The 27,206-nt window shown below is 40.1% G+C and overlaps 1 protein-coding gene across 1 annotated transcript in view; it reads right to left on the reverse strand.

The window, feature by feature from the left end:
• The window catches only part of LOC132807602 (myelin transcription factor 1-like protein), a 300,657-nt gene that overhangs the window by 84,915 nt on the left and 188,536 nt on the right, over nucleotides 1-27,206 (reverse strand). The window contains exons 11-12 of the mRNA XM_060821659.1: nucleotides 25,442-25,692; nucleotides 11,991-12,239 (exon numbers count right to left, since the gene is read on the reverse strand). Coding sequence (XP_060677642.1) covers nucleotides 11,991-12,239; nucleotides 25,442-25,692 — 500 coding nt within the window. The remainder of the gene's footprint in view (nucleotides 1-11,990; nucleotides 12,240-25,441; nucleotides 25,693-27,206) is intronic.

The raw sequence follows: 27,206 nt of genomic DNA on the forward strand, positions 1-27,206 counted from the left end.
TGAATATCACTTTCCTGTTATAGTGCAGAGAAGGTGGCAGCAAATTAACACAGCAAGCTCTGACAAACAGAGATGCAATTATAATGTTGATTCAGGAATAGCTGTCGGCCGGTTGATTTTTCTTGTTCTTCTTCATCCCACGCCCATGGAATTTCGTACGTTCCCCTGGGAGGGCAGATGGGACCTCGGTTTTAACAGTTCATCTGAAAGATGGCACACTGGTCTCTGAGTAATGCAGTGAAGTGTCAGGTCAGATTATGTGCTCAGTTACTTCAAGTGATTTGTGAATGCACAGGCTTCTGATGTAGAGATGTGAGTGCTACTACTGAGTAAAGGCTGGTAAGATTTAATGGCTCTGAAATATGTGGGGTCAAGAACAGCAGAGAGAGGACAGATCACCTGGTGGAGAGAAGGAAATATTGGAACATGCACACAAGCTTGGGGCAAAACCTGGCACTGTCAGGTTTCTGTTCCTTGCAAGAATCATGCCAGTTAGCAGAGTGGAGTGAATTCTACCCATTATGCCTTTGGTAGGGTCAATAAAGTTCTTGTTAGCTAAGGACGACACTTGCATTATGATGTGACTCCAGAAAATGGCACAAAGATTTCCAGGAAGACAACTGGTTCCTGGAGGAATGAACAAAATTTTGACAAAAGATCGCTTTTGTCCTTCAGAAATTCATCTTCCCCAGATTTGTAGTTGCTTCTTCAGAAATGTCAAGTGTGGGCAAAAAAGTTTAAAATAAATTTGACCAATATGCCAGCTGTTATAATAAATTGTCTTTCAAATATTGCCAAATGGCTAGATATCTCTCACATATCATTATTCCCAACTGACACTTCAATTCAATCTATTTCCTGATAACAGTGGGTCAGGTTTTCTGTCATAGGCAATCTCAGGATATGCTCCATTATTTAGATTTTCTTTCGCATGTTTAGATTTAAGACTTTTTAACCCACAAAGTTGTTGGGAGCACATTTGAAAGTTTGAGAAATAAGCACCGAAAGAACTGAGATATGTTCTTTTTTGTCGTCACCTGATAATCTCTCCTGTCCTCCCATGGTTTATAGAAGAGAATATCTTTATTGTCACATATACTCCAGTATAGAAGTATAGGAATACAGTGAAAAGCTTTAACAATTTCTGCCTTTAATGGTGCCATCTGAGGTACAAGCACCTTGGTAAAAATCTTGGATACAAAAGGGAACTAAAAGGAAAAATAGTACCATTACTTACATTGTTAAAGCTACCTTACTTTTAACTTTCTTTTTAGACAGAGTTAATGGATTTACATTGCAGTCCAGTAAAGAATTTCAGAGGCAGCAGCTAAGCACATGGTCTGACTGCCTGCACTAGGAACAAGTCCACCAACTGCCCCGCTCCACTCCAAGCCTCCAGTCCATTCCCTCACCGGCACTCAGCTGCAATAAGGTAAGTTCTGTTGTATTGGGACTTGCTTCCCTCGCACTGCACCATTACTCGGGTTTCCCCTCATGCTGATCAGTTCCACATCAGTGTCTGACCCATCTCCCGCACTGCTGCCTTCACCCCTTCTCCTCCCACACACAAGGTTCTCCTTGTTCTTACTTCCCAAATCCACCAGACTCTGCATTCAAAGGATCATCCATTGTAATTTCTGCCACCTCCAGGAGGATGCTACCACCAAACACTTACCCTCTACTGAAAGCATTCTACAGGGCCTATTCCCTTCATCATACCTTGGCCCACTCCTAACAATTCCTCACCACCTCCCCCCCATTCACCTTCCTACACAATTGTGTGAACCCCTTACTTGGGTCCAAGGTCCCAAATGCAACTTCCAGGTGAAGAAGCATTTTATTTGTATTCCTGATGAAGAGCTTATTCTCGAAACGTCAACTCTCCTGCTCCTCGGATGCTGCCTGACTGGCTGTGCTTTTCCAGCACCACACATTTTTAATCTGATCTCCAGCATCTGCAGTCCTCACTTTTTCCTTCTTTCAATCTATTCTACTGTTTTCGTATGTGCTGCTCACAAGGTGGTCCCCTTCACATTGGCCAAAGCAAAATGCTAGACTGGGTGACTACGTTGCAGAGCATCTTTGCTCTTGTCCTTAAGAATGACCCTGACCTTCTAATTGCTTACCTTTTCAATAAACCATCTTATTCCCATGCAACAATTTCTGCGTCCATGAAACGCAATGCAAGCTGGAGGAACACCACCTCACTTTCCAATTAAGGCATTTTTCTAGCCTTTGGGACATAATGAGTTCCACAATTTCAGAGCATGACAACTGTCATCCATTTTTCCTCACATCCTCTTGCACCTCTCTCATCGCTGTGACTTGTTGACATTGGCATCAGCAAAGTGGACCCATTTTCCTCCTTTCACACCTTCATTTACACCCATTTTACATCTTTATCTCCTCTTCACCACAAAGAGCACTTCTTTTGTCTTTCATGTTGAGTGCCCTCACAATCTATTCCACTCACTGCTCCACCTCTCCCTCTATCAATAACAACAAACTCACCATTTTCCAAACCATTTCACTTCTGAAGGAGAGTCATAAGAGACCAAAATACTAACCCTGTTACTCTCTACCAGACCAGCTGAATTTGTCCTGCACTTTTTGATTTTTATATCAATGAATTGAGAAGGGTGCATGGGAATCCAAGGTTAAATCAGTACAACATAAGAATGAGAGGGTGAAAAAAAATTAGATCAATAGAGGAAATAAAGTCAGAAATGAGAACAAACACCGAAAATAGAAAATTTGGTATCCTAATATCCCCAAGAAGAATACACTACCAGAAGGGTCAAGGCTCTACACTTATAATTGTTCACTTCTGGGCAAGTAGGGTTAATTGATAATCATTAATACTTACCATGATTATTGAAAGCTCATTTGCATTGTTAATTACTGACTTTTTAATGGACAACTAACACACAAATGCAGCAATTTATTTAAACACACTGAGGTTAGAAAATGTAAAACGTCACTTTCATAACACTCTTGATGAAGTTATGTAAATTAGTCAGCAACTTGTAACAATTCACAATGCACTGGCTATTACTTCCAAACAACATGTAGCTGGCCATCCTGTGCACTAATGTCAGTGTGAATCGCTCAATCAATTTCTCAGTAAAATCTGGCCATCTATCCCCTACCACCTTGTCTTTGAGAAATTCTTGATGTAAACATTCAGCAGCCCCGTTCCACAAGGATGGCCTGATCGAAATGGCCGAGCAACTATCACCCTGTGCTCTAAAATATGTGCAGCCCTCACTTGTACACAAATAGTGAATTAAAGGGAAAACACAGATGTAGTAAAACTGAAATAAAAAAAGAAGAAACAGATGGTCAAGCAAATGCAATGTGGATTAAAGTGGCAACTGAGAGGTGTGCAATTCTTGATCAGCAATGGTGTGTTAAGAGTGGTAAGATAGGAAAGGCCAGTGTGGAATTCTGCAAGGAGAGATAATGTAAATATGGGCTTCAGACTGAGAGTGAGGCCCACTTTGAGAGATCATGGATGGAGGGCTGGACTTGGAGATTGAAGCAATTGGGGAAGAAGAAGGGCTAAGGGTGAATGGGACAAGCAGAGAAGACCAGATAACAACACAATTCCTACCCAGCTAAATGATCTTTCTGTTGCAATTAGGATCAGGGCTAAGACATGAAGAGAAAGCTGTCTGAGCCAGTGCCAAAAGAGCAGCACACACTGAAACTTCAGGGAAGGAAAGGGTAAAGAAGGCTGATTGCAAATGTTGCATTGCACAAAGCCAGTCTGCACTATGAAAGTCAAGGCTGATAACAACATGACTCAATATTTCTGTAGAGTTTTTAATTTCCTGCTGTATCTTGAATTGGTTTGGAAAATTCTCAAGCGATTGACCATTTTAAAGTTGTCATTGCACTTTCTCTGAAGTTTCTGCTGATCTCTCACTATACAACCCACACTGAGTTTTCAATTACGTTTAATTCTTTGTTGAAAGTAGCTGGAAACAGTGAAGCTTAAGAGTAAATAGAAGTGGAGAGGCCAAGCCTAGCAGTAGATCAACTAGCTCCAAAGTTACTCGAATGCAGGTTGGTCCACATCATTGATTATACATCAAACATAGAATCATACAATCCCTACAGTGTAGAAACAGGCCCATCAGCCCAACAGGTCCACATGGATCTTCTGAAGAGTAATCCATCCAGACCCACTCCCCTACCCTATTATCCCACAAATAACCCCTGCCTAATGTAACTAACCTATACAACCCTGAACACCATGGGCTATTTAGCATGGCCAATTCACCCAACCTGCACATTGTTGGACTGTGGGAGGAAACTGGAGCACCCAGAGGAAACTCACACAGACATGGGAGAATGTGCAAACTCCACACAGTCATACGAGGATGGAATCAAGCCGGGGTCCCTGGCACTGTGAGGTAGTAGTGCTAACCACTGAGCCACCGTGCCACCCCGTTAAGAAAAGCACAGGTTCTCTGGTGATTACAGAAGAATTAAACAACCAGAAATGATCAGGCATGTACTATTTTCTTGCATCAGCAGATTGATAGATAGAATCAAACAATATCGACTCCTTTCAGAGTGGGTTGAATTCATAGACCATAGTGTGTCTCAATAAAAACAAGATTATTCCACTTTCTGAAGATGTTAGAATGTTTTTGTCTTTGAAGGAACCAAAAGCAATTCATGCAATTGAACGAGCATAAGCAACATCAATGCCGATAAGAGATTGCAGTGTAAAGTTACATATTTTGTGTTAACATGAGCTGTGCTGAACACATTCATTTGAAAACATAATTCACAATTTATTTTCTCCAACTGAACTGGACACTGCCGACATTTTTGTCCATGAGAAACTAAGTGGGACTGATGAACGGCTGAGTGGCAATTACATTCTCATTCTCTGATTCAGCCCTACCATTCTTCATGAAGCTGATGCAAATGACATGAATAGGAACGGTTTCGATGGATATGGGCCAAATGGGACTAGTTTAGTTTGGGAAACTTGGTGGTATGGATGAGTTGGACTGAAGGGTCTGTTTCTGTGCTGTACGACTCGTTGACTCAAATTCCCAAATAACTCCATGCTTGAAAATGTCCAGCCTCAGGCTAATTGGTAAACTTTACTGCACCATAGCAGGAAACAACTGGGTTTTCCTTTTTGTTCATTTATTCAGCTGGTGCTGCTCTCTGGAAGGTGTCATGTTTACACTATGACAGAAACTCTTGAAAACTTCAGTCAATGAGCTGAGGAAGGGTCATTCAACCCGAAGCATTAACTCTGATTTCTCTCGACAGATGCTGCCAGACCTGCTGAGCTTTTCTAGAAACCTCTATTTTTGTTTCTAATTTACAGCATCTGCAATTCTTTTGGTTTTTAGATACCTCTACACCTCCTCCCATACCATTCTAAGGACTCAGTCAAGAATATTTGGAATGCAGCTGACATTACTATGCATATGTCACATACATTTGTCTTTACACAGGAACCTCGATTATCCGAATATCAATTATCTGAATTGCGGATTATCCAAAGAAGATCTTAAGGTCCTGACAGAAGCATTACATCAAAGAGGTGTTACCAACACTGATCACATCTTTTGTTTATAATGCTTAGACATGAACCCGGCTTACTGAAATGCTACCGCGAACAGTCCTGCACATCGTTGGGAGCCCAGGCACTGTCTCCAAATGACTAACCTCTCTCTCTCTCTCTCTCTCTCTCTCTCTCCCCCCCCCCCCACACACACTTTCCCTGGAGTTCTACCCAGGGGTGTACCTTAAACCCCCCCTTCTCCAGATAATCTCTCAAACATTGTCCTTTACAGGGCAGAGTGGGAACTTGTTGAAAACGTGTGTGTGTGTCTGTGTGTGTGTGACTTATGTCCCAAAGGCAGCAGCAGTCTTGCTGTTGGTGTTCAGTCCAGCTGCAGTCTCCATTCCTGGGCAGGGGCGGGGGTGGGGGTGGGGGTGGGGGGGAAGGGCGTTGGTGGGGGGGGGCGGGGTTGTGCCAGGGAGTTGGGACAGGGGCTTGCAAGCTGTGAGCTACTGCCTCATCTCCTGTACAAGGAGCGGACATAGCAAGTGCTCACTCTGTCAATCCCAGTGAAGTGAAGCAGCGGCGGGGAGAGGCTACAACAATGCTGCAGGACCCTTACACACAAGCGTGTGCCTGCTCAGAAACAAATCCTGAGACAGAGAGACGGAGCAAGGCAGGCAGAGCGAGGAAAAAGGAAACTTCAGGAAACTCCGAGTCCCAGAGGAGAGGCATGAATCAATAACCCGACTAATCAATTATCTGAATGAAGTACTGCCCGGCCATCTCATTCGGATAATCGAGGTTCCTCTGTATTTGCTCTCCTGTGGTTTATGTCCAGTAATGAATAAAAATCATCTGTACCAATGAAGGTGGTGAAAATCATCTAATTGAATTAAAGTTTTTGTTGTCAAACAAAGCATTTAATTTTTTGCTATCTACTCATCAGTATTGGAATCTCATTTACATATATGCGTACTCCATCTGAAATAACAGGCACATTGGCGTGCATATGAACAACTGCATGTGCTGTTGAATTTACTGTGGGCACTTTAATGAAAACAATAGAGGAAAAATTGAACAGTCCCTGAAAACAGGGTCAAGGGTCACAATGTGTGAAACATCAGCATGCTTTGATTGCAATGCAGGTAGCATACCAAAGAATACTCCTTTGTATTATGTCTGTGCGAAGCCAATGCTAACAGCACTGATTGTTGGCTGGGGATATCTTTAGAGACTAGCATTTCTTCAAGTGAGCCTGCATTGCAATGTGGCTGCAACTGGTGCTGCATATTGTGGTTGAAGAGAATCTGACCTGACAAAGTGTGAGGGATGTGACACAGAGAGAGAATGGCTCGAAGGTACTCAGATGTAGCCCTGAAGCTTTGGTGAAAGAAGTGGAAGTTGTGCCCTGTTTTGGTGGACAGGAATCCCTTCATTTCCACACTTCAAACATTACAAGAGCAGGAAGCCCTGGATATCGGTGCCAGGAATTAAGCAGCACCACTACCTCACGCGATTGGTCGTGGTCAACTAATGCAAAATCAAATACCATATCGTACAAAGTGCAACATTGCACACTTTGTGGTAATACAAGCCTCACACCCAGATCCATCAGCTTGCACACACTGCCACCTACACAACCCACAAGTTAGGCCAAAGGGTCTGTTTCCATGCTTTATGACTCTATGACACTAAATTAGCCAAAAAGATTGCATGACATGTCTCGCTTCCTCTTTTAGAATCCGATGGTACAACAGAAAGCAGCCCGCACTAACTGGAGAACCCATACATCTTCTAATCCATGAAACTGATACGGTGGCTATTATCAGATCAGCTACTTCTGAACAGCAGTGGGACTGAAATCAGTGATGATAATAATACTCTCAAACTGAATCTTCCTTCTAACATCTCACTGACTCACAAACCACAACCTCTTCTGTTTTACCAGCTGGGGATTGTGTTCGGAATGCTCCCCAATTCAATCCATGTGTCACAACACAGCCTTGTGCCATTGATTTCTGGATAGTGAAGAATCGCATCAAGCAATGAAGGAAACCAAAAAGAGAGTGAACATTGCTTTGCCTTAATGGGATATCATATTGGAAATCAGAACCACTATTCCTGGAGTCATCACAAAAGTTAATGATTTTATAAAAATACACAAAATTCCCCAATTGACCTGCCTTTTAGATCTGATAGACAGAAAGCATGAATCAGGTTTCTGTACTTAACAAGAATTACTATCTACTATAAATAAATTGGTTTTGGCTATGGGTAAACAATTCTGAACAATAGATATCCAACACTACAAGTTAAAAGCCTAGCCTCTTAAAAAACTCCCTATACAAACACATGTGACAAACATGTTTAAATATATATTAAAAAGGAGTTTTAAAGTTGCAGGGAAAGACTGGGAAGACAGTCAGTTGTCTATGTTCATAACATTTGCTGTGATGATATTTTTGACTTGCTAGGACTTATTGATCAATCATCCCCTGATACATTCACTGGCTTGCAGAAGGCACAGAACAACTGTTTTACAGTTATTAAGTCTCTCACATTGGTGAAAAACAACAGCTTACAGCAACTGATGAGGGCCAACAAACTGGCCATCTTAAGGCTTTAGGTGTTTCTTTAATTGCAGAAACAAGCTCAGCTCCTTCCTTTATGGAGGTCTCATGGCTTCTGACTTCTCATTCATACCCCCATGCTATTCAGTTACCTAAGAGCCAATCATGTTGTTGTTGGCAGGCAGAAGTTATTGACAATTATCATCATTCTACAGACCAATCAAGTAATTGTTGCTGGCTGAACCTTCCTTTATACACACTCTCTAGCTCCAGCTTATCAGCAGTAACCTCCTCCTATTGCTTGGCCAAACAGCAGTATAGACAGCATTTACTCACAGCAATCTCTTCCAAAATCCTTGATTTTATTTTTTTAAAAAGTCTATATTTTCCCCATCTCAGTCCACATTGCAAACGACAGAAAAGTACAGTCTTTACTTAATGAAAAGACAACACCATCATTGCACACTCATAGCCACCAGCCCCAATATTGACACTGCACTTATTTTAGCTTTGAGGTGGGATCAGCACATGGTGGACTACCAAGAAAAAGTGGGCTGCAGACAGGCAGGAGACAAGGATAGTTCACATGCCATTGTGTTGTAGGGTGAGGCTTCGTATGAGTCCTGCTGCACAGAACTCAGATCAGTTCTTCACTAGTAGAGTGTACCCAGGAACACCGATGATTAGGCACAACAAAGTGCTCAGTGCTTTAGGAAACCTGCTGAAGTTATTGTGTCCAACATCAAAAGTATGGGGAACTCCAGAAGCAGTTTGGCAAAGGGAAGTTTGAAGAACTTGGAGCCCATCTTCTCCAATGTGATATCACTTTAAGGGAATATACAAACGATCAAGAAACCAGAATATAAAGCAGCCAGTTGGTAGTGTAGGAGTGAGAGATGTTGTTGTGGATATGTGTAATTGAATGCCTGGAGTAGATCTGTCTGTTCAGCTATCCTGGAACATGTACATGTCAGTTGGAGTCTTCAATAAAACAAACCTACTTATGGTTCATTAGAAGTGAAATACTGTGGGTGCTGGAAGTCTATAACAAACACATCTGTTGAGATAGATATATAGTTAACATTTCAAGTCTGATATAACTCTCCTTCAGAACTACTTATAGCTTAGCAGTCTTGTACATGAGATTGGTGAATCTGTGTAATGGAATCAGAACCAACAGTGTTGCAATTTCACAGCTACAAAAGCAGAAGTCACCAAAAATGTGAGTGCTCATCATCGAAACTCAGACTACTGTCATCACAGCTGTGGATTACAGTGTGCAAAGTGCGTGCTGGGTGTCACAACAGTACAGCAAATTGTCTTCCAATGGATTATTATGGATACTGAAGCACTAAGCCACGGAGCAGGAACCTGCTGCTGACGGTAGGAAAGTGCATTTTGAAGCTGGAGGGTATTCAGGGCCTAAAGCTGAGGAAGTCCTCTGAGGCCATCTACAGCCTTCTCCACAGAAATTCAGGAGCCTTCCATAATTTATGGAGTAGTATTATGTCGGAACAATAGGTCAGGCAAAGATACTTAGAAGACAGATGCTAAACAAGTGCAAAAGGGTAATTTGAAACAAAAACAGCAAGTGTGAGAGAAATTCAACAGCTTTGGCAGCATTTGTGGAGAGAGAAACAAAGTTAACATTTCAGTCTAACTTAATTCTTCACAAGTACTGGTTTTGAAGTGTTTCAACACAGTCATGTGAGACTCAAATTGTTAATCCTGTTTTTTCCCTCTCCACAGATGCTGCCAGACTGACTGAGTTTCTCTGGCACTCGCTGTTTTTCTTAAGATCTTGAGCATCCACATTATTTTACTTTTACAAAAGGGTAATTCATTGACTATTGTTTCAACAAGGCACAATTTCGCTTAAAGATTAGGTCTGAAATGTGTATGAGTTCTATTTTTTCTTCTGGTAAAGTTGGCACTGTGTTGGCCAATGACTGCAGAAAAATAAAGTGCGGTACTGTTGCAGAATTAAAGTTGAAGTATTACATTTAAAGAAGTTTTTCGAGGGCAGGAAATGATTGCTGAGGTCACCATCTCCCTTCCTCTCCTCTTTTCATTTTGCTTTTTATTCCTTTTCGCCTTCTATTCACCGTCTTCCTTTCTTTTCCACTAACATGCTCCTCCACTTCTCAACCCAGAGCTGGTGGCAATTTGCAACAATGGACAGTAAATGGTGAGGTGTTGAAAAAATCTCTTGCTCAAATGTGGAAGGAGTCAGATGCATCAAGGTTCAGCAGCACAATCACATTGACAGTCACTGGTAATGCCATCCTCATCCTGCATTAAGATTGTAGTTCTGGCTATAGCAGCAGATGAGCATATCCTTACTGACATCTTGCACGTTGTTCTTCCCTGAGCTGCAGATGAAAAAATTGCCCCCTAAGCAGATTAGACAGATTTTTCTTCCTGCGAAGAGTTCTTTACTTGTTTCTCTTTCTGACAGCATCTCTAAATTCATTCTCTAAAACATTCAGCATAGCACTACTTGTGTTCCCTTACCTGGCCTGTGTAAAAGTCATGAAGTTAGCAAAAGATCCTTTAGCACAAGTCAAGCAACTCCTTGTAGAGCTTTACAACTTTAAACAATTAAAGAAAGCAAGAAACATTTGCAAAATAGTTGCAGTTGAAATCAATAAACCAGTTATTAAGCTGTAAGTAATCGGTGATCCCTTTAAACAGTGCTAGTTGGGGGTGCCTCCCTGCTGCTTCAAGTTCATTCGGTTGCATGAGATTAGGAAACATCGTTGGCTAGAGCAGAAGTCCAAAATGGCATTATTGGTGTCATATCACATTAGAATCATGATCAGCTCACTCTTAATACTTCTGCTATACATTCACTCTTTCTGAACTAACATCTATGTAAACATACTATGCTGTACAATTCACCCACTGGAGCTCTAATAATACTTATAACATCCAAAAACCAATGCCACCAGGCCCAATTTTTCACCCAATCCTTGATTGGAAGTAAGTTAATAATCTATAAATTCTGGACACTGAAATGTATACAGAACATTATGAAAATACGTAAGTCATCAGCAACTGAGACATTAAAAATGTTGGTTAATGACTTGCATTTACAATTTTTTCCAATTGAAGAGTTTTTCTCGAAATGTTGATGGCATTTTTGTTATCAGGTGCTGTTTGCTCCTCTTTTCTATTCTATGGGGTGAATTAGGTTGTCGCTGCTCATGGGCAATGTAAAAATGATTGGGCAACACAAGGAAATACAGTAGCTCAACCAATGAAGGCAAATATAAATATACAGGCTTAAGCACAAATGCCAATATGCGGCTGTCCTTTCAATTTTACATCTTTAGTAGCTAAAATAAAATATAAATTAACATTCTTGGAAGGGCTGTCACATTCTGTCATGGATGTTAGTCAAGCTTCAAGAGGGAGACTAACTATTAGTGTGTTTGTTATGAAGGGAACTCTACCAGAAGTGGTTATGATTAACTTGAACATCTGTGACATTTCTTCTCCCATTTTTTGACTATTTTTGTTCAAAAACCCATCCCAATTACACTGTCAGAGCTCTGGATTGGTGAATTCACCAACTCTAACTATAAAGGTGATAAATTATCATCAGTTTATATCATGAATAACACAGAGAGCCTCACCATCACCTATATGGGCATGTTAATTTGTTGAAAAGGGTTCCTCAGAGGTGTTTCTCCAATGATGCTCCCTGATGAATGTTTGAAAATCAAAATACAAGGCAAACACAACAGGATATGAAAATGCATCCTGAGTCTTAGAAAGTGATGGCATAAACTCCTAATTCTACATATTATGACTGTGCACAATCAGTAAAACTTAGCTTTTGTTTTCTTCTGTTGCTTAATTTTACACCCGCCTTTCACAAATACCTCTTTGGGGTCCTCCTCGTCCATCGTCCTAGGTTTCATTTTGGTGTAGTCTACCGGAAAGTCCCAGCAATCAGCCTCGTTCATTGTATAGCACTTGTTGACCATCATGTTCTGTCGCTGTGGGGACATTGGCTCTAATGGAGTCAGCAGTCCAGTGCTGCTGCCAGAGCTGCCATCCCTGTGCCTCTGTTTGTTCATGCTCAGATCTAGGGTTCCATTCTCATCCACCTCGATCTCAGGATTCTGCATAATAAAGATCATCCCTTTTAACTGACTTTGCACTGCATACCAGTTACACTGCAATCTCTCTCATTTTAGTCTGTTCTGAATCTCTTCTGAGAGTAATGATGGGTTTATGTACTATTTTAAAGTAGTTTTAGCAATTTTAGAGTGTAGTGAACAATGGAGGGTACTCTGCCAAGTTGGTGAAAATGACTTTCAAGAAAAATGAGAGATTTGAAACCCTGCAATACAATTGCAGCTTATTAAGAATCATGAAATTTATCCACATTTTGTTTGAAGATCATTTCTTTATTAGTTCTTTTCGGTATCAACATTTCTTCAGCTGATAAAAGATGACTTAAAAACTAAGAAAAATTATACTTTGCACAACATCCCCTTTGCATTCTTTGAATTTAAAAACATTAAGCATACTTTCCATACTGAAAGAGAAAATAATCATGCTGTGAATTTCGGCATTTTGCTTTTTGCGGGGGGTAGAATTCATCTATGAAAAAGGAAACTCCTGATGAAAACATTTGAGGAAGAATGATTACTGAAAAATGTATTCAGTTTGGCTGTTTAAAAATCCAGTCTTTATAGGCAGCCACAAAGACTATAACATAGCATTTTCAGTACCTACAGAAAAGTCCATGTGTAAGAGTCAGAAATGCAATTTTCAATGAACCATGAACCTGTTCCATCTGTACAGTACTCTCCCTCCAGAATCTGAGTGATGTAATTCATTATGTCATGTTCACACTGCATTACAGACAAAATGACAAACAGGGATCAACAAATTAACCAAGGTCTGCAAATCAGCTTGACGAACCTCAAGCAATTTAAGCCCATCAATGTCACGCAGAACTGGACAACACAACCTTAGTTCCATCCCCCTGGTGACAGTGACTCCTGAGATAATACAGGCCCCTGTTGGTATACATCCTTCCCATGACAGATGCATTATGATTAGCCTCCAATTATTCTTCCTCCAACATGTTTTCTAGAACCTGGATGTCACTGGCATATTCCTGAAGAGATGCTGCAGGCCCAGTTACCGAAGGCTCTCCTCATGTATATGTTTGTCAACATGATCTGCATCTACCAATAAAAGCTATGTATTCTCACCTCTTCCCTGATAGGTGCTTTGTTGTTCTCTCAGTGCTGACTGCCCTGTCTGACATAAATAACAGAGGACCCAGACTGAAGTAGTAAATTGACAGTCAGCTACTAAAGAATATCTCTTCTTTATCCTTCTTGCTTATTCATTCTCAAACGGATTCCAATGAATGTTCCTGGTATTGTCATCAGAAAGGCAACCTGACTTAATGTACTTGGCATTCCCAGAGCTTCTATCATTAAAAAACCTAATTATTTTTCCTTGAAAAATTGTGAAACTTGGAAAGCACTTCATTAGTTCTCATGGTATGATATGAAACAACTGCTCCTGTGATAACGAAATTCATTCAGCACTTGGCAAAGAACATTTCAAATGCAAAAACAGAAAGCTACTGGTGTGAGGAAGGGATTAAATTGTGCAGAGGTTACGATTACAGATTTTACACTGCATTATGGTTGAGTTAAGGGATAATTAAGATAAAAAAGGGAACAATAAGATCAAAGCTGGGAAGGTGAGGAAGATTATGGCAGACAAATGAGAAGGGGTTAGATTCCAATGTTGAAATTGAATTGAAATGAGGCGAAGGCATGCAAATAAGATGAAAGATTTTAATAGGATAGCAAAATAAATGAGCCAATTTAGACAGGGCTGACCAAAAAGAGGCATTGGAAATGGAAAGCATGTGTTTAATAGGAAGCTTTCAGAAACTGTGCTAGCAATAGACATATTTAATTCAATGTAATTTATTTGGTTCCTCTTCTTGATGACCACTGATTGGAGGAAATCAAAATAATCAAAACAAACTGATTTTTCCCCTGCCCCTTCCTTCCTGCAAGTGATAAGCCTTGTTGTAGTAACTTCATAGGAACCAGTTGCTCTCCAATTTAACTTAATTAACTTCATGTGTTAAGATAGTGTGCATTGGGAAGCAATTTGGTGAATCAGCCATTATAGCCAAATCAAGTTAGCCACACATGTGTAACTTCCAAAATTAGCAAATACAAGCTGGAATGCTGCTCCAACATCTCTGTATTGGAGTTAGTGAATCCTCCTGTACTGATGCAGCAGGGTACATTTTCAGCTTCCTGTCTGGGCATAATACTTGCACCTAGATAATGGCTGCCCACTAAAAAATAATGCCTGATTTGTATTTGTATTCATTACTATAATGTCCAGGTTATCTAAAATTGCTGTCTGCTACAGGGCAAGTTTAAACAAAAACCTGTTTGTGTTTGGAAGTCTGTGTTACACCTATCAGTTAGACAGAATTTATTTTTATGCAGGAGCAGCACGGATAACATTCGCCTCATAATTTTTGGCAGCGCTGCAGCATTAGATGTAACCATAATTGAAAGCGTGCACAATTGAAGTTATCTGATGTTCGGTTCAGGAGCAGGCCACGTGCTAAACATATTTGTTATTCACGGTATTGTTAAAGAAAGCTGTTTGTTGTGAAGATCTGGCCTAACATTGCCAGGAACATCAATCTAGAATCAATACACTGCATCATGCACTTGGTACACCACATTGTGCACTCAAGTATTCTGTCAGCAACTTTCATTGAAGGAGACTTAATTCACCATTACTAAACAAAAATGCAACCCCAATATAAGTTTAATTAAAAGGAAACCTCAATATTCAACTCATGTAAAAGGAATTTCTATAGACTTTGAGCTGTACTGTCTCTTATTCTCACTTTTTTTCTGAAAATAATATGTTTATTTTCATGCATACCTGTCTAAACTCATTTCAAGGCTATCTCTTTCACGGCATCCATTTCTTTCCTGGACATGTCTTCCACTTTTTCACTCTTTTTTTTCACTGTCGCTTACATTTCTCTCCATCTTTGTGATTTCAACCTATTTATCCTTAACATACCATTGATCTTTTGGCATGTACAGTTCTCACTGGATATAGTTCATTCATTCTCAAGCTGTCATCAGGAAAAATAAAACCTATCAATTTATGGTAATCATGGTCATTATATTGTGACCCATTTCAAAAGTCAACGGATGTAAAGAAATATAATCAATACAAACATCATACTGCTTTGTTTTGATAATTCATGAAATGTTTACATTTAAATATAGAACTGCGGTCATTATCAGGGGTAGTGACTTGAAAAAAATACTGAGCCAAGCAATGCAAATGATTTAAATTAATATCTAGAATTTATGCAGATGTATATTGAAATGCAAATTCAATTTGGCAATGATAGCAAACAAACATTTAACTCATTCGTAGGACATTACTGAATTGGCCATTAAACAAATTGTGTGGTTCTGGAAAAGCACAGCAGGTCAGGCAGCATTCGAGGAGCAGGAAAATCAACGTATTTCTGCTCCTCGGATGCTGCCTGACTTGTTATGCTTTTCCAGTATCACTTGAATCTTGACTCTGATCTCCAGCATCTGCAGTCCTCACTTTCGCCCATTAAACAAATTGTGTCGACTGTTTAAACACTTATAGCAGACCATAAATATTCCCCACAGACACAACAACTGAATGTCCTGTAGTATGTTAACCCCATATATATTTCCCAGATGTGTGATGTTCGCATAATCTCAATGATCTTCCAGCATGGGCACATATATGAGACTGAGAGAATGGACTGCAAATCACATGATGCAGCAGGATTGAAAGTTCTGCAATAGTTTTGCAGTAGAAATGAGGTTGAAGGAGAGAATGGAGGGGGAGACCTTATTCTTCTGTTTGTGATATTGCCTGTAGATAGTCTGACATGACATCACAAGAATTCTGATGGAAGAATAGTAGTATGGCTGCCTTTAAAACAGTGCTCACAGCACCACAGGTCAACTATTCAATAAGAGAGGTAGGAACAGCATGATGCAAGAAATTTTCTCAAGTTGTAACCCTTATCCATATGTCTTGCCTTCATATCTCAGCACAGGATGCAAATGTATTGCGGAATTACCCAATTGATGACCTTGCTAGGTCATCCAATGCACCACATCATTCTCTACGGTCAGTGTGGAGTAAGAACCATTATTTCAGTTCAAAAAGCCTTCTCCCATGCAGTCATGATTTGTTATCAGAGCCTGCAGTGAATGCCCCAAAATATAGAGTACAAATGAAATGTGAGTTGAAGCAGCTATTAGTGGCAGAGGAGGTGTAGGAGCCCATTATTTGGAGAGTCAGCTGGAGCTGATTATCCGTTTGCTGAGAAATCCAGGGATCAAAAGGAAGAAGGTCTTGGCAAGGAAGAATGGCAGAGATAGGGAGGGGATGAGTGCTTGTGACAAGCAAATAGCTGCAGATGATGGCTGTGCAGACAAATCCAGAGGCTGTCTATAAGAATATAAGAACTAGGAGCAGGAGTAGGTAGTTCAGTCTCTAATGCCTATTCTGCCATTTGATAAGATCATTGCTGATCTCACCTCAGTCTCAGTTCCATTTCCTGCCCACTCTCCATAACCCTTCAACCCGTTACTAACTAAAAATCTATCTCCTCCTTACATTTACTCATAATGATCCAGCATCCACCATACTCTAAGGTAGTGAATTCCACAGCTTCACCACAATTTGAAATAAGTTTTTCCTCATTGTTTTAAATCTGCTAAGCCTTACCTTAAAACTATGACCCCGTATTTTAGATTGTCTCACATGAGAAAACATCCTTTCTACAATTGATTTGTCAATCTCTTTAGCATCCTAAAGATGTCAATTAGATCTCTTCTTATTCTTCTGAAGTGCAGAGGGAATAGGTCTAAATTTCTTAAACTCTCTTCATAACACAAAACCCTCCGAGACAACTACGTCCATCCTCAAGTAAGGGCACTAAAACTATATGCAATACTTCAGATGCAAACTCACAAATTGTGCTGTTGCAGCAATACTTCACTGCTGTTATACTTTATTTCTTCAGCAATAAATACCAATGTTCTAATTGCTTTCATTACTACTTGCATAAGAGTGTCTGCAATTCATGGATGAGATACCTGGATCATTCTGGACGAAAGCAAAGTTTCTCTCCATTCAGGTCATAACATGTTTAATGCTATAGGTCAGATTTACAAAGAATTTTATTGCAGTGAAACAGACCAGTTAGTCCAAAGTTTACTTTCAACATGAGCCTTCTCCGACCTCTTTTTACTTCATGCTTTCAACATCTTCCCCTAGTCTGGTCTTCATCACACACATATCTAGCTTCCCGTTAAATATTGTTCACCTCAACCACTCCATCAGGAAGCATATTCCACATGGACCATCTATAAAATGCACTTTAACCACTCGTCCAGGTTCATTTGACACCTTCCAAACACACGCTCTCTATCAGCTGGAAGGACAAGTCAACAGTTGCATGCAAACACGACCTCCCGCAAGTTTCCCTCCAACTTGTGCACCAGCCTGACTTGAAAATGTATCACTATTTCTTCAGTATTGCTGAGTCAGAATCCTGAGGCTAATTTTCTAATAGGCATTTTAGGTGTCCTTACATCTCAAGGACTGCAACTGTTCAAGAAGGCAGCTCACTGGCACCTTCTGCAGGGGAATTAGGGATGGGCAATTATTAATAAGCTAGCCAACAATGCTCATGTAACATTAATTAATAAAAAATAATGCTCAGCATCTTCTGGTTAAAAAGTTTCTCCTGAATTCCTTATTCAAGTTATTTGTGATCTTTTGAATTTAAGAGTTTCTCATGAGAGTTAATTGATGCGAAATACTAACTCTGTTTCTCTCCACAGATTTTGCTTGACTTGTTGAGTATTACTGGCATGTTATGTTTTTAATTTGGATTTTCAGCATCCACATGCTTTCTTTGAATATTTATGGCTCCTAGTGCAAACCAGTGAAAATATCTTTCCTTCCTTGACTCTGACAATTGTTTGCAGCATTTCAATCCATCAAGAGTGCTCAGATTTTTATTGTAAAAATTTCCATGTCAACAGTGGAATTTTTATCTCTTTTGTTTAGAGACGTTTGTGGATGAGCTAGACATCCTTCACTCATCACACTGGCGCCATTAGTTCTGTAAATATGGATATTAGTGCTGACCTTCAGGACTTCAATACATCCAACTTTATCTCTACTCCAACAACTCTCTGCAACAACTGTTTATACCACAGAACCTGCACGCATATTGCTGATTCATCTCAGGATCACCTCAACCCAAAAGGTACTTTTGCACACTTAAGACAGGCATGTTACATGCTCCAGTGACTTAGGTAGCAACTGGATAATGCACAAGAGTAGATATGAGAGACGTCAGGTCATGTACTATCATGAAAGGAATGCATGATGAAAGGAAACATGAGATAATCATATAGAGTGATAGAGTCCTACAGCATGGAGACAGGCTCTTTGCCTCAAACTGGTCCCTGCTGGCCAAAGTGCCCATCCACGCTCACCCCACACCCCCTCAATTAGAAGGCTCATATCCTTCCACTCCTTTCCTATCCACGTATTTGTCCAAAGGCCTTTTAAATGTTTTAATGAACCTGCATCAACACACTTCTGTTGGCAGCTCGTTCCATGTGCATACCACCCTCTGTGTAAAACATTGTCCCTCAGGTTCCCTTTTATTCTTTCCTCTTTAACCTTAAACTGATGCCGTCTAGTCCTCAATTCCTCAATCCTGGGAAAAAGACTGAGTGCCTTCCCCTTATCCATGCCTCTCATGATCTTATACACCTCTATAAGGTCCTCCCTCAGTCTCCTACTTTCTAAAGAAAAGAGACCCAGCTTGTCCAACTTCTCCCTATAACTCAGACCATTGAGTCCAGGCAACATCCTTGTAAATTTCTTCTGCACTCTTTCCAGTTTAATAACATTCTTCCTATAGCAAGATGACTAAAACTGAACACAATACTCCAAGTGTTGCCTTACCCATATCCTATATAACTGCAACATAACTTCCCAACTTCTCTACTCAATGCCCTGACTGATGAAGGCCAGTGTGCCAAAAGCCTTCTTCACTGCCGTGTCTACCTGTGACTCCACTTTCAGAGAATTGTGGACCTGAACTTCAAAATCCCTCTGCTCCACTATACTCCTTAAGGCATTACCATTCACCATGAAACGCCTACCTTGATTTGATTTTCCAAAATGCAAGAACTCACACTTATCTATATTAAACTCCATTCACCATATCTCAGCCCACTTCCACAGCTGATCAAGGTCCTGCTGCAATTTCTGATAACCTTTCTTACTGTCCATGATATTCCCTGCTAATCATACCTTGTATATTTGCATCCAAATCATTGATATAGATAACAAACAACAATGGGCTCAGCACCAATGCCTGAGGCACTCCATTAGTCACAAGCCTCTAGTCCAACAAGCATCCTTCCACTGTTATCCTCTGCTTCCTACCTCAAATCAATTTTGTATCCAATTTGCCAGTCTGCCCTGAATTTCATGCAACCTAATTTTCCAGAGCAGCCTACTATGTGGAATTTTATCATAGGCCTTATGGAAATCCATATAGATTACTTCTACTGTCCTGCCCTCGTCAACCTTCCTGGTCACTTCATCAAAGAACTCTAACAAATTGATAAGGCATCATCACCCATGCATAAAGCCAGGCATCATCACCCATGCATAAAGCCAGGCATCATCGCCCATGCATAAAGCCAAGCTGACTACTCCTAATCAAACCCTGCCTTTCCAAATGCATGTATAACCTATTCCTCAGAATTTTCTTAAGCTTACTGGTCTATATTTCCCAAGCTTTTCTTTGCAGCTCTTCTTGAATAATGGCACAACATTCACTACCCTTCAGTCTTCTGGGACCTCTCCTGTGACTAACGATGATGCAAGAATATCAGCCAGGTCCCTGCAATTTCTTCTCTAGCCTATTGCAGTGTTCTTGAATATAGCTGGTCAGGACCAGGAGATTTATCCACCTTCATACATTCTAATATATTCAACACCTTCTCTACTGTGATATGGAATATCCCCAAAATATCACAACTAACTTCTCCAATCCCTAAATTTTCACCGCAGATGTTATGATATTACTTAGCTGAATAGTTATAAATGAAATTGTTGACCAACATTTCACATTTGTTCCATCATATGACAGGAATGTAAAGTTGGTGAGAACGATTAAGGTATTGGTTTTAAATATCGGTGGAAAGCATGGGCAGGAAAGTGAATGCAACAGGAACATTTCAAAATACCCATTGCATTGGTAGTTAGGATTCAGAGCAAATGAATGGCTCTTTCAACAAGCATTGAGTTTCACAACATTTCAAGTTGTCTCCATCCTTTTGTTTCTGCACTCAATGTTGTCTTCCTCTGTAACCTTCATGATGATATCTCTTGCACGGTACATTATACAGAATACAGCAATCTACCGCAATGCTTGAAGCTTGAGGCTTTAACACTCAATCAAGTAGATGCACCTTATTATAGTATACAAAGATGCAAATGATCAACCTGTTGAGAGATGCTGTGAAACACCTCTGGAACAGATGAGACATGAACTTGGGCTTCCTGGCTCAAGGGTAGGCACTCTACCTCTACACCAAAAAGCCCTCTCTTTCAGGGGATAATTTGATTGTTCAGCAACCACTTCAATATCTGAGGAGGTGTAATTAAGGTAGGACAACAGCTATGGTACAATGAAGGCATTAAGGCTGCTGTCTAAGGAATATTTATTAGCATTTGCTAATGCTTATATATAAACTAAAACACATTCTTCCTTGTAAGAAGCTAAAGTGGAATAATTTGTCATTCATTACGGTGCAATGAAAGATTTAAGATGTTATTGGTTCAATTTATAAGGTCTTTGGATCTTTGTAAGGTCTGTTAAACTACTGTGAGTTGTTCTTGAGAGAAGAACCTGAATTCTAGGTAAAGCAAAACAGCAATCCATTAAGTATACTGTGGACTGTGCATAAACTAATGTGGGTGATGTATCCATGGCACGTTGAATGATTAGGTCACAAAACAGGTCTTCACAGCCATTATAGAACAATGCCTGTGGACAAGGTTAGTTGAAGATCATTTTGAAGAGCTTCAATCTAAGCCGGTGCTGTTGTGATTATATGCACAGGGTTCTGAAAATGTAGGTTGAGCTGATGATTTTGATGCAGCCTTGTATCTCTCAAGTGATTCTTGTCTTCTTACTCCCAGAAACCAAAGTAATGTGGAATTTTTATCATGATAATATTATTGAGATTTGGAGAAAGCTGACAAGCAACTGGCAGAAAGGTACATACATTTAAGCAAAAGTGATGGAAACAATAATAAAAATAAATGATGGAATGTAAACCATCCTGGCAATCTCTAAGAAGGACTCTTACATAGTAATCCTTCTACAGCCATTAGCTGATGTGGATACTCAATTTACATGAATGTGTTGATTCAATACTTTCTCAGTGGGAATGCAAAGTAATTGTATAAATGGTGTGACAAGATAATCACTGAAACATTCTGAACATGTGCAAAATGGCAAACAGGTGGGCATCCCCATTCAAAAAGATGAATTCAGGTTTTTCTCTCAAGAACAACTTGCAGTAGTTTGACAGACCTTAGGGAGTCATGAATTGAACCAGGAATATCTTTCATGTGAAAAATGAAAGCAGCATGAGAAGCAGCAGGATTCTAACTTAATTTTAATGCAGTTATACCAACATTTACACCCATTTATTGAGCAAAGTCAATCAGAAAATTGAGGATGATAATAATGCCAAAATTAAAATAGATCCAGCATTATTGAATTGTAGTAAGATCAACTAAGTTTGGATTATATTTATACTTCGAGCTTGTGACACTGGGCACACTGGTTTGGTTTTGGGAGAAATTATGTGGTCCTGTTCAGTATCTTGTACAAATTTGCTTCACCATAGTGTCGTATCATAGACAAGGGAGGTTAACAGGGGGCTCCCTGGTGATATAGTGGTCAGGATTTGACTTCCTCACGTCTGCAGTCTGGATTTGATTCCTAGCCAGGGAAGTAATATTTAGTGGAGGCAGTGGCGTATCAGTATTGTCACAGGGCTAGTAATCCAGACACAGACTACTGCTCTGGGCACATTGTTTGAATCTCATCATGGCAGTTAACCAACATTAAATCAATAAAAATCTGGTATTGAAAGCTAACCTGGTAACAACCATGTAACCATTGCCGATGGTTGTGAAAAACCATCTGATTGACCTATCTGTTGTCCTTGCTTGGTCTGACCAGCATGTGACTCCAGACTCATAACAATGTGGTTGATTCTTCCCTGCCCTCTGAAATTGCCTTGGCAAGCCATTCCATTCAAGTGGTAATTAGGGTGGGCAACAAATGTTGTCCCAACCAGTGACACCCACGCCTCATGAATTAACTAAAAAAAAATTTCATGTACTTTCAGAAGGGTTCTGACAAAGTTCCACATAAAAGGCTATGAACAAAAAAAGTCATGTTTTAATTGGAGGTGTTACAGCATTTTGAATGGAGTTGGATATTTATTGTGTGACAGAAAGACATGGATCACTGGCGTATAGTAAGATATAGAGTGGAGAAAATCATGTTCACCAATGATCTGTTCTGGTGACTCAACCTTTCACGACTTTTGATTAGATTAGATTCCCTACAGTGTGAAAACAGGCCTTTCGGCCCAACAAGTCCACACCAACCCTCAGAAAAGTAACCCACCCAGACCCATTTCCCTCTGACTAATGCCCTAACACTATGGGCAATTTAGCATAGCCAATTCACCTAACCTGCACATCTTTTGACTGTGGGAGGAAACCGGAGCACCCGGAGGAAACCCATGCAGACACGGGGAGAATGTGCAAACTCCACACAGTCACCTGAGACTAGAATTGAACCTGGGTTCTAGGTACTGTGAGGCTACAGTGCTAACCACTGAGCCACCGTGCTGCCCCTTTTATAAATTTATTTTATAAATGACTTTGATGCAGGAATAGAGAGTTATCTTTTCAGTTTTACAAATCATGCTAATTTAGGAGACGGGGGAAGGATCATGGAAAAACTAGGTGAGTGGGCTAGATTAAAGCAGATGAATTTGGATATGGGAACAACAAATCATAATAGTTCTAAATGGTGGGAAAATTGGAACTGTTGAAGAAACATGGAGATTTGAACACTCAAATAAAAGCAAAAGACTGTAGATTCTGAAAATCTGAAACAAATACTGAAAATGCTAGAGAAACTTACCAGGTCAGGCAGCATCTGTACAGAGAGCAACAGTTCAGATTTCAAATCTAGTATGACTCTTCTTCAGAACTACAGTTCCGTAGAAATCGTATTGGACTCAAAATGTTAACTCAGTTTCTCTCTCCAGAGATGCTGCTAGACTTGCTGAGTTTCTCCTGCAATGTTTTGTGATGATTACAGAGATTTGAGTACAGAAACTATTTAAAGCAAAACAAAAACAGATCAAAGTGATGAAAGGAAAGTTGGTATTTAGCCAAAATTGACTGAATTAGAAAGGCTCAACTGAATTAGAAATGCTCAACTGCATTGACCCTTGGCCAGAATCTACCTGGAATATTGCATTTAGTTTTGAGCACCACACCTTACAACAGATGTCTGGGCCTTGGAGGTAGTGCACTGCAGATTCACCAGATGGACAACCTTAATTTAGAGGACTAAATTATGAGGCCAGGTTTCAGAAATTTCACCTTTACTCACTTTCAGGTATGAGAGTGAGAAATGATTGCGTCAACTGCAAGGAAAATAGATCCTCTGGTGGGAGAAACAATAATGATAAAATGTAATCATAATTAAAGCCAGACCATTCCAGAAGGAAATCAAGAGGCAGACAGTAGTGGAAATCTAGGATTATCCGACCCAAAAGGCTTTGGGTGCTGGAACAATTGGAGCTCTTCACAGCTGAGATTGTTAGATTATGCTGCATAATGCTATCGAGGGATATAGAGCTAAGGTGGATAACCAATTCAGCTATGATCTAATTGATTGGCACAGCAGGCTCAAAGGGATAAGTGGCTGACTCCAATTCATAGATGAGCTGTATTTTTTATTACAGCTTATTTTTTTTCCGACAGTCAACTCTGCCTCAATCTTCATTTGTAATGCTACCAAACCAGGCGCACAAAACATATCACTTTGGTAATGGAAGTTGAAGAAATGAAAGGGAAAAAAAAACTTGTTTAAAGTAATTAGGTACAGGAATACTATTGAAGGATTATTACAACAGAGGGCTTCAGACAGTCTAGTTACTGCTGTGCAAACTCTTCAATTTTCCTGGAACTGGTAGAATAAATGAAAGTCTTTCCCTGCTTTAATAAAGGCCGAGTGAAAATTATTTTGTTCAGTCTCAATGCAAGATCTAATAGGTATAGGTCCACTGCACAAATGAGCTGTCAGGCAAGTCTTTAAAATGGTTTGGGTAGGAAACAGAAAGAAAATTACTTTGGTATAATTGGAGTACTTCTTGAGGTTGGAGGTTAAGGCATCTCAGAAAGATTAACACTGGTTCTCATAATAACAATGGAAAAATGTCAGGCTGTAGTTGCAGCTACCAATTGCAGACCAGCGGCTACAATAATGAATTTTAGCTAGCACCACCTTCGTTATACTGCACGAATGAGAATCAGATTCCTGAGTTGGAAAAGGTCTCTGCTTATTGACACGCGAAGAGCTTCACTTCTCCTCACATAAATTTTAAATGTGTTGAAGGTGCTTAAATTTATGAAATAGCCAGAATTTCTGAACAATTTATAAAGTGAACTTTCTAAACCAGTGGTTTTACTCCATGTGGCAGAGACAGCATGGTGAAGTCTACAATGCAAAGAAAATTGTGCAGTTGCACCTTTAGATTCCCAACAATGGCATCCTCTTCCTAATCAGGGAAAAAAAAATGGATGTCCTAAATTGGAAATTTCCAAAAATGGACAAATGAAAATGGTTTTTAACCAATTTTTATCCACAAAAATGCTTTGCTAAATCCTTGTGAAGGCTCTAGATTTACAGGATCAGATGCAATATTCAGACTGCTTGCCAGTTCTTTTTCAATGATGCCACTCCATTGTGTGTTGATCAGGATTATTTGGATTTGCTTTGTGCTTAGGCCTGTATACATGTACACACATATTTGCATGGGATGGTGGAGCCAGAGACTGCCATGTACGCCGGGAAAGGGCTTTTCAAATGGAAGTCACTTACCCTCGCACACAGATCCTGAGGCTTGGTCGAGAGGTTCTGTGGCATTTCTCGGCACCTGGTGGACAAATTCAGAATGGCCGTGGCTGCCATGTGTGCTGCCTCCATGTCGTGTGTGTAATCGAAGCTGCTCTTGCTCGAAGTGCTGCTAGCACTGCTGCCTCCACCACAGCTGACACTGCTACTGCTACTGCTGGGAGCATAGCTACTCGTCGTGCTGCTGGCTGAACTGGAGTTCTTACAAAACCGCTTTGCTGTAACAACAAGCAATAAAGGGAACACATGACGACTAATTATTCCATTAACCGAACATCAACTGCAAGAGTTTGTCCTGTTTTCTCAAATAAAGGACCTGAAATTAAATTCTGGAACGCTGATGTAAAATGTTCGTCTTTAAAAACAATCCTCCCTAAAAATGGCTCACTGAGGATTTTAACACATTTATTTTAAACAAGTGAAGGATTTCCTATGGATCAGGAAACATAGACAAATCTATTAGCATTCTATATTAACATTCAGAGGTATTTCAGCACAGAGCATGGTGTGGATTACACAAAACGTTACAACGTTATGGCAAATTCCCTGAACATTGTTTTTAGTATATTGATACACTTGCAATTATTTTTCTCCTCTGTGCATTAGTGTTAGTAATTTTATCAACATGCTTGAAATGTGAATGATTGCTGGTGGAATATAAATAATGAATGGAAATATAAAAGACTGCAAGACAGATTAATTTTCTGATACTTGTTGACTGAAAATTATGGGTTAGGTAATGGGCAGGACTGAATAGACTTGGTTATTCTCATTGATTGGGCACAAAATGAAGGTCAACAGATCTGATTATCCTTTGCTGCCTCCCCAATCATCTGCAATATGTTTGTGCCATGCAAACACAAGCAATATTCCAGCAGCCCTATTGGCCACCAAAAAAAGACATATGTAAATAAATTATTGCCCAATTTTAGGACTACCATGTATTTGACAGCATTGAGCATGTGCCACACACACTGACCTCAGGGTTTTAGATTGTTCAAAGCCTTAAAATCAGTTGTTATTAATGTGACATCAGAAGGCCATGATCAAAATAGTGTTTTCTTTTGGACTTACCTTGATGTGGAGCCAAGGGGGCGAAGGTGTGCTCCTCCTTAGTCTAAAACACCATTGTTTACAACTGTCAGCTCGTTCCAGCCCTCTATTCACTCCCAACCACCAGAACGTATCCAGCCCAGAAACAGCTAACAGGTTTGATAAGATTGAATTTAGGCTAGCATATATAGTTCATCGGAATTACTAGACAACACTGTTGTGTTCACACAGCAATCAACTATTCCCTACCCAAAAACATTGTCTATGACAAATTTCTAACCAATAGTACACTGTAGTGGCTATACAAAATACAAAACTGCAGGTTGCTCAGCACATGCTAAACGCCTTGTTACCATGAAAAACAAGTATTGTTTTCTAAGTTCCTTCCAACCTCCATTCCCACTTACCAATGCACTGCTCTCCTAGATGGTGGTCTGAGATTGTGTCAGTCTGGATGCAAGCTTAGTGGCACATGAGCCCAAGATGTGTTTTTGTCATCATTAGGAACGATTTTATTTCCAACTCGAGGATCATCCAACTTTGCTTTTTCCTCAGCTCTTCTGCTGCCGAAAGCCTCATTTGTGTCTTCATTATCTCTGCACCTGATTTCTTCTGGATGGCCTCCCACATTTGACTGTCCATTATCTTGCTGGCATTAAATGCAGCTGCCTCTATCTCT

The sequence above is a fragment of the Hemiscyllium ocellatum genome, chromosome 3 (assembly GCF_020745735.1).
Source record: "Hemiscyllium ocellatum isolate sHemOce1 chromosome 3, sHemOce1.pat.X.cur, whole genome shotgun sequence".
Taxonomy (NCBI): domain Eukaryota; kingdom Metazoa; phylum Chordata; class Chondrichthyes; order Orectolobiformes; family Hemiscylliidae; genus Hemiscyllium; species Hemiscyllium ocellatum.